Source organism: Podarcis raffonei, chromosome 2, assembly GCF_027172205.1.
Source record: "Podarcis raffonei isolate rPodRaf1 chromosome 2, rPodRaf1.pri, whole genome shotgun sequence".
In the NCBI taxonomy this organism is placed as follows: domain Eukaryota; kingdom Metazoa; phylum Chordata; class Lepidosauria; order Squamata; family Lacertidae; genus Podarcis; species Podarcis raffonei.
This window is the reverse complement of record NC_070603.1, coordinates 35,913,708-35,922,881: the sequence shown is the minus strand read 5'-3', so window position 1 is coordinate 35,922,881 and position 9,174 is coordinate 35,913,708. Positions and strand designations below refer to the sequence as shown.

At 43.5% G+C, this 9,174-nt stretch overlaps 1 protein-coding gene across 3 annotated transcripts in view; it reads right to left on the bottom strand.

Moving 5' to 3' along the window:
• UNK (unk zinc finger) overlaps nucleotides 1-9,174 on the bottom strand; it is a 48,906-nt gene that overhangs the window by 5,077 nt on the left and 34,655 nt on the right. For all 3 annotated transcript variants that reach the window (XM_053375941.1, XM_053375940.1, XM_053375942.1), the window contains 3 exons: nucleotides 6,784-6,972; nucleotides 2,404-2,585; nucleotides 170-427 (listed from right to left, as the gene is read on the bottom strand). In XM_053375941.1, coding sequence (XP_053231916.1) covers nucleotides 170-427; nucleotides 2,404-2,585; nucleotides 6,784-6,972 — 629 coding nt within the window. The remainder of the gene's footprint in view (nucleotides 1-169; nucleotides 428-2,403; nucleotides 2,586-6,783; nucleotides 6,973-9,174) is intronic.

Genomic DNA, 9,174 nt, shown 5'->3' with positions numbered 1-9,174 from the left:
GAGCATTCTAGTATAAAACGCCCCCCCATCCAAGAAAGAATGGGACAAGACTATGGGGTTCAAAATGTACCATGGATTAAAAATGCAAACTTCACAGTTGCTGCTTTTATTAAGGATTCAAAAAGAAAGCTAAGTTAATTGTGGGACAAGACTTCTCACTCAGACCTACCTTATCAACTCTTTCCAGGTTGGCACGCAGCTGTTTTTGGAGATTATAGAGTGTGGAGAGGGAGAGGGTCTCTACATCAGAGAGCGAACGCAGGAACTGGGGGTCCTGGCCAGTGTGGATCCTCTCCACTTCCTCCTGGAGTTTCTTCACTTGCAGCTCCAAGGCCTCCCTCTGCTCCCGGGCTAGCTCACATTCTATGGTTGCTGTGTTGGCACGATCATTAGCTTCCTCAGCTTCCTTTTTCCAAGCATCACAGGCCTGTGTATCCCAAAGGAAAAGTCATTTGTAATTTGGGAAACAGTGTGGGGGTGGGGTGGGAGAGGAGGATGTGAAGTGAATTCTCTCATCTCCTCACTTAGCTTCACTCCGCAGCTTGAATAGTTTCCCCAGCATTCTATTTAAAGGCTTTGTATATGGAGCAGATTTCTTGTATCTGTACAAACTCCTGAAATCAGTGTGAGACAAAATATGGCAAATTTCCCAAGCAAACATTATGCACACAGTACTGGCAAAAGGTGGGCACACACATTGGATCCTAGAGTGTTTATCTTCTCAAAAATATATTCACATGGCAAGAAGACACCATGTATCTATTTTGGTAGTGATGGGGGAGGAATTGGTATTTTATTACTGTAAGCATAATAAAGCAGTTAAAATATAGTAGTAGTAGTTGTGTACTTATATAGATTATTTTAGTAAATTGTTTCCCCGAAGCCTGAAAGGCAGCCTTCTCCAGCTCTGGGCTGTTCTTTCCATTCTTTCCTTGCGGCACAATAATTGCCCAGACAGATTTTTGGGAACACACCCCTGAGCTAATGAGATCCTTTCAATCCGTGCACACAGAAGTGACACAAAGGTTTTCTAGCCCAGGCATCCACATTTTACCATAACTCCTCTATAGGTTATTTTAGCTACATGGCTTTGACATGAGAACAGGGGGAAAAACAAAGTGCCTTAAAGTGGAGCATCCTGCCTGCCCAGCTGTTATGGAATGGCTGGATACTGAAGAGTGGTGGGTGGCACCAGCTGGGAAACCCCCAAAGGAACCCCCAGGGCAAGAAAGCTCACAGCCAGGGGACTGGTGGTGGGACAACAATGTATGGTCAGAGGGAGAAGCAGGAGCAAACTGGGAGGAGGAGGAGGTGTTGGAAGCTGAAGAGGCCACAGGGTTTAGTGAGCAGGAAGAGGCTGTGGCAGAGAGCAGTCCAGAAGCAGAGGCAGAAGCAGAGTGGGGTCAAGAGGCAGAGTAGGGGCAGGCTGCAGAAGCCAGGGAGTCTTCCTGTCCTACTGCAACCAGCTCCCATCCCTGATGGTCTCCCAGACCACACAGAGAAATGAAGAGCGCAGAGCAATGAGATACAAGGTGGAAGAGCCTTAGGCTGCTGGGGAAGGAACCGGAGGAGGAGCCTTAGAGAGCAGAGGGAAGGCAGGGACCTTCAGTCCTCACAACTGCCTCCTTAGGGCAAGACCTACTGGGAAGGGTTGCTGTGATCACTAGGACTGAGCTGTTTTGTTTCTTTGAATAAAGAATTAACTTCACTGGCACCGGGTGCTTTATTGTTTTATTGCTGACCTATGCCTGACACCAGCACCTAACACCAGCTCAGGGAACAATTTACTAAATGCAATCCATCTGTCTCAATCTAGTTACGGGCACAGTTTAGCAAAAAGCATATATTCACACCCACCCTAGTCTTGTTAGCCAACCTGGCCAGAGCGGGGTGAAAACGTACATCCCCAGAGGGAGAACATTTACAAAGCATCTTGAATGCAGAAGGAGGGGCTTACCATTCTTTCAGTGCACAGCTACTAACCTCAAAATAATTAGAGCATTACTACAAAAAGGTGAGGACCATATCAATTTTCAGGGGATACATAAATCAAAAAGATTGGGACAATTGGAAAGGTGTGCTCAAATACAACTGGAAAAAAGCCAATACTCCTAGAGGAACACTAGCAACCTTGGCATGAACATTTTCAAATCCTATTACAATTTGCAACCTACTCCTCAGCATATCTAAGGTATCAATTGGTTTCTTTCTCCATTGATAAGAGCTAAAAAAGAAAAACAAACAAAACCCCTGTGTCTGCTGTGAAGGAACTATGTTACAGTATAAACACACACCAAATCTGACTTTGGACCCTCAAACTATTTATTCAGCTGTTAGGTGGATGTTTTTGCCCATTAGTATCCTGGCAAACCACTCTCACTCACCCCTCCCAGCGGACGCTACCTGTTTGGCTTGTTTCCAAGATTCTTCCCACTGCTTTATTGTGCTGTTAGCTTCATCCAATTCCTGCCGCAGCCTGGCCAGCTCAGCAGCACCTGGACCCGACAGAAATGCAGGCGAGGTACTGGGTGAAAAACTTCCAGAAGCAAAGTGCTCCCATATGCTGCTGTTCATCCCGTTTAAACCTGTTTCATGCAGACAGGAAGGGGGGAAATGTTACGTCACATATATCCCTGGATTACCCCTTTTCTTGCCCGGCACTGTTTTGGAAAGGAAATGAAATGGTTCAATATTTCACAGGGCATTGATTCATTTGGGGATTCTAGGGAGGGACATTCATGTACCTGCAGTACCTGTTTGTCACTCCGGCTTACACAGAAGAAATGGCAACACGGTAAATATCCTCTACATTTAAAAAATATGACACATGGCATGCTGGTTCCAAGAGTGCTCCTGAGCACTTTGTACTGCATCTAACCTATAACTGCTGTGCAGAGAGATACAGGCTTAGATGCACCACACAGGGAAGATCTCCACGTGAGACATTGGCCACAGCGCAACTAAAACAGATATGCTAGCAACTGCCAGTATAAGCAGAGGCCTGGTTAAACAGCAAAACCTGTGTGGGGATTGTTTTTAAAAAGCCCTTAGCCATTAATCTTGTAACTTCATTAATCAATCTAATTAGATCTTATCCCAAACATTGTTGCAATTCACACTTCTACTTTTGAAAGGCACTCAGATTTGTCTCTAATATTACACCATTTTGTTTTGATCAGAATTAGAACCGTTTTAACAAACCAAACCCATATGTGATTTGAACACTTTAGTATAAGAATCTACAATTGCAATACTTAAGATCTATTAACCACATGAAGTTCTTCAGTACAAACCAGCACTAAGCCATTTTTAGTGTCCAAATCTGTGCCTTTGCTGATCTTACTCAGAAGTTCATCTGAGGAACCAGCTCACTTCACATCAGAACAACTGGCCCTCAGATTTTGTTTTATTTATTTTTTAGAATAAGGCAGTGTTTAATACTAAGGGAAATAAAGCTCACTGCACAGCTTACATTTTTATGAGAGTGCTTAAAAATGTACTGTGCAACGAACATGTGCTTGCAAAAACACCTGTATAACACCAGGGGCAGGGATTGGCTGAGGTTCCCAGCTGAGTCTACACCTGAAGGCAAAACTGCTTTTTCTGCTCCAAATAATGCAAAATGGCTCGCCATCCCAAACCAGGTGGGAATAAATTGGATACAGTTTCTTCTTCTGCTGTTTTCTGCCAGAGCTCACACATACAAAGGGTAGGTTGCAAATAGATCCACAGAGTCTGTGGAGCAACAGAGAGTGCTCTCCAGTAGTGCTCCATGTGATGGGGTGGAGCTGTGGAGCTGCTCCTTTTGGATAGGGCTGAAGTCAGCCTGCGTGGCAGCACTGGCAGAGCCAGTCGAATGCTCCTGCTGGTGTGCTTGCACAGCCTCAACCTATCCCAGCCCCTCACAGGCAGCAACACTGGTGCCAGAAGTGTGCCCTTGCAGCACCACCCCACCCGACACACCACTACTGCTGCTCTTATTCTGTCATAACAAATTATGTATTCTTGTAAACCACTTAGAGGGCTTACTGCAATCAAATGGCATGTCAATTTTGTTAAATAGATAAAATAAAGTGTATTTCCTACAAAAATATGCTCTGGTAGAATAAGCTGCAGTACAAAAATATCTGCAATACTATTCTAGGTTTTTTTATTAAAGCTTTCTTCTTCACACTGAATTACCCATCACAGTTTAGTTTTTCCTGTGGAACTAAGGCACTGCTCACCACACTGATTTATTAAGCAGCATGGCTAGTGTGAGCTCATCCTGATTCCAGTCATAGCCGTGTTATAAATTAGGTCACAGCAGAGGAACCAGGTCAAGGGCACATGCTACTGCAGAAGATGATATAAACAATAAAAATACTCTATCACTTATAAAAGCTAACTCTGCTTCTTAAAATGCCATATGTTTTGCTTTATTTAAAGACTCTATTGCTTGCTATTGTGTTACTGTTTTCTATGTATGCATGCTATTTTTATGCAGGAATACATTTTAATACAGGAGTAAAAAATATATAGCAAAACTACTTATTGAAAACACATTTTCAACTGATAGCCAGCCTAATGAGCGTCAATAATGCAGATGCCCGTGGTTTGGCTTGCAATTAGGCCACGATCTGAATTGAGTCTACACATGCACAAGATGCTTATTGTAAAATTAGTATAATTTTAATTCTTTGTAAACTACTCTTGATAGTAGTTGAAGGGCAGGGTAAATAAAATCAAACATGTACACATTTACCACTTGCAATATAATGCACCAAGCGGGTGGTTATACAGATGATAGACAAGACGTGATTAAACACATAAAAACAAGTACCCAGTTCTTAATTCTTCCCACATACTTCCTGCACACTGTTTTGTCATTTACCTCCTCTCTCTACTTCTCTCCTGTGTGTCCTGCCTAGACTTTAAGCCTCTTTACCAGAGACAGGCACACTTCTATGCTGTACCGTCCATAGGACATTCAGCAAATGCCAAGTGTTGAATTTTCTGAGGTGCTTCCATTTGTAGATACTATAGCTACCCCCCAGGTTGTAAAGATTCATTTGTATAATCATGTCTTCTTAACTGGAGCCAATGCTTAACCTTTGAACCTGATTTTGATGCCAGAATCCAGCCCAGGAAGATTCTAAGTAACAATAAATGAATGCTTCTCCTCTTGCCTTCCTATTACCATGGCAAAAATTGATGTAATTGTCCTCAACAGAGCTCGACCAGTCAAGGTGAGGCTGCTGCTTCAGGTGGCAGAAGTCCCCCTAGGTGGCATGCCCACGAGTGCCCCGTCTGCCCTGTTGCCTCTGTGCAATCAACACTGAAAGGGGCATGATCTTGCCCCAAATCAGCGCCAGCGGTGGTGCCACTTTTCTGCCAAAGGTGGTAGTGGTCAGAGCAGCAGCAGGGCAAAGAGATACTTCCCATTTCACCTCAAACGGTGAAATGGAACACACCACTCCTGGTTCTAAAGCGGGCCAAATGTTCCTTTAAACAGACAGTATGGGGTGGATTGTCTTGAAAATGGAAAGTATTCCTGGAACCCAGTCTGATTAATCTTTGCAGTGAGAGATCCAGTTGTGGGGCTGTGTAATGGTAATGGAAGGAACTCTGAGCAAACTCAAAGGTACTCCCATCACTGCACAGCTTTCATGATTTAAAGGAGCATCATTCAAGTTAGGTCTGTTACACATGGAACACTGAGCCCTTTCTATACTTTGAATGTCAAGGGTGACTGACATCCAACCAACACATTCAATCAGTGCAAGGATTTCTGCTTACACAATGAGACGTCCCCTGTCTCTCTGCTCCCTAAATCTACTCTGGAGGGTTGAGGAAACCCCTAGAACAGATTTAGGGAACAAAGGGGGTGGGGAGAAGTCGCATTGTACTAGTGAAAATGTTTTGGATACAACCCCAGGAGTATTTTGGAAACTGTTTAGGAAGAGATAAAATATTTAGCTTCTGGTAGGCTTGCAAGTATCTGATTTTCAGAGCTCATGTCTGTTAGCTATTACTGACCAGGTATGACTAAGAGGTCTAAACCTGAAAAAGTCAACTATTCCAAGTGCATCAGAAGCTCATTGCTAATGGTATCACATATTTGAACCTTTTTCTATGATTGTTAATACTTTATAACGCAGGAGTGTCTTGCCCAGCGGGATGGAGCCATGGCAGCCTCTGAGCAGCAGAGTCAGTGCTGTTTGCCAGGAGAAGTGAGGTGGTAGTAAGATTTGTGCAGACAAATTGGTTGGGCCAAACCAGTGCTCCTGCTGGTGTGTTCACACAGCCCTGACTTCACCACTTCACCTCTACCCTTCCCTCTCCTGGTAAACAGCAGCAACTCTGTTGATGAGACGCTACTGCTGTGGTTAATAGATGCTCATCCATCTACTGAGCTTCTGTTGAGACTATTTGCCTCCTTCTCTTAGCTGCAGAAAGTCTACCTTCTGTGAATTTAACTCTTGGGTCATCGTTACACATTTGGAATTTGCTTAACTTTTCCTAATGTGTTTTGCTACATTTGCTCTTTGTTGTATGGGTATCCCAAACTATTTTAACTCATCTGTTGTTTGGTTATTTTGTGCAGGGAAATTCTTTCTGAGATGTCCTTAGGCTTAGTGAATTCTTCCTCGTCTGATAGGCATTGGGCACAAGATATGTTAGGTGGCAACACAAAATGAGGACATTTAAATGAAAGCTAAGATAAAAGGAAAATACTTACATGGTATAGACAGGTATGTACATGTTCACATGCACACTCTCACATACGCACTGGGCATTTACCTAATGATCCATGAGAAGCTGATGTCCCCAGGAATGTGTTTTCTGATTGGCTTAAGTGTCCCTGGGGCTGATGGAGGAAATGCGATGATAAGCTGACCGGTGGAGAAGGAGAGGCAGAGTGAAAGGAGGCAGAACTTCCAAGGGACCCAGGGATATTTACAGGAGCAGAACTTTGCAGCAAACTCCCACCTGGACAAAGAACACACAGAAAGGATGGGAATGTAGAAGCCATGAGTTATGAGTGGAAGCACAGCACAGGAATTTGAACAGCAGGTGTTTGCTTCACTCTCTGCACCAGTAAAGGACGGGGGAGTCCGGGGTTTTTCTCCACTTTCCATCCCTCTTTACCTTCAGAAAGAGCATTATGAGAACTTTTCCTCTGGCCGAGGAAGGTACAGTAGCAACTTTCTTGGGTGTTAACTGCAAAATAGGACGTATGGACAGTGTCAGCTGTACTCCAGCATACAAGGGGGTCATTTAAGAGTTTAAGGGACTGTCAAGAGAGACATTTAGACAGCTTTTTTCATCTGTCTCTCCACAATGACAATACACTAATTCATATTATGCATGTTTAAACTAAATTGCTTTTGCACTATCTCCACTGTTTATTAGTGCAAGAGGCTGCATTTCTCTAAAACAAAGAAGTGGCCAGCGATGGTGATATGGGCATCTTTAAGACTCTTTTCACAGGAACAAAAAAACATGTGTCCATCATATAACATGGATTAAGCAACTACATTTCCAAGGGCTATTGTACTAGTTAAAAATATATTTCCCCATCACATTACATATCCTGCCAAAAATATTTCTGTAAGTTCAAATCCCTCCCACACCCCAATATTAGGGATGAAAGTTATGTTCTTAATATCACTTAAGCAACAGCAAATGGGGCCGTTTCTCAATATTCAAAGTCAAGGGATAAGCCACAAATTCAATGGGGCAAATTACAACCTTCATTTTTAATACACCTGTAAAAAACTATACTCTTCAGTAAAAAGATGTCTGAGAAGATCAGATCATTAAATTTCAACACCATAATTATTTCTGCTAGATCTACAGGAAAGAGAATGGAGGAAATCACCTCCCAATTTGAACAACAGAGGAGCTCAGAGGAATCAAACTCAGTAGCATGGGATTTGCTAATGTTGTCAGAATAATAAGAATCTCAGGTTTCATTCTTTGAAAACTCAGTTTTTACCCCTTATGTTTATAAAGCTTGAAAATGCACAGCAGCACCTGTTCAGAAATTAGAGTGCTTCTAGGATGGCCTGGGGAGGGACTCTTACATGCCATAGAACTCTCCATCCTCCTTCTAACCTAGACAGAGTTACAATAGAAGTAACCAACGTGTTATTCTAAGTCAACTCAGGAGGACTGTGATACAAGGTGCTGCCCACAAAACTAGAGTCCTCAATCAGTTTACTGATAAACTGAGGAGCACAGTCTTTGCAACCATCATTAAAAGGGCAGTTACCTTCATGGGAACCAACACTGTGTCTACATTGCATGAAAAACATTATTTGGACCCTATTTTGACTCCTATCTTGAATTGTGATGTCTGCACCATAAACAGCACCCACTTCCAAATTGTTTTAGCCAGAATAAGCATAGGCACAATAGTAAAGGTAAAGGTAAAGGTACCCCTGCCCGTACGGGCCAGTCTTGACAGACTCTGGGGTTGTGTGCCCATCTCACTTAAGAGGCCGAGGGCCAGCGCTGTCCGGAGACACTTCCGGGTCACGTGGCCAGCGTGACAACGCTGCTCTGGCGAGCCAGAGCCGCACACGGAAACACCGTTTACCTTCCCGCTAGTAAGCGGTCCCTATTTATCTACTTGCACCCGGGGGTGCTTTCGAACTGCTAGGTTGGCAGGCGCTGGGACCGAACAACGGGAGCGCACCCCGCTGCGGGGATTGTGCAGAATTGTCTCATGCTGAATTCTACCTCTTTGGTTTTTGTGAAAGCAGACTTGATCACTTGGGTATGTGGAAAATCATTCTGATTTGTGCTACTGCTCAAATCTGAACCAATATTGAGGGCAGGATGTGGTGAAATAGAATTGTGTATTGATGGAAGGCCATTGCAGAGCATTCTGCAATGGTCTGCAACATACAACATCTGGCACCATGGAGGATCAGGTTTAAGCTGATGGCTATGCCATTCAGAGACAGAGTTCAGACAGCATGAGCGGAAATAGCGAGTCACGCACCTACCAATTTGCATGTGGCTTAGTTCACAAAAAAACAACAACCTGTGTAAATGCATTATGGGATTCTTACAATAGGGGACCAAGGTTGTAAGGACTATTTTCACCTGAACAACCAGACACACACACAAAATGGACGCTGGTTTGAAATGACCACATACAAATGATGAGATACATATGCGGTA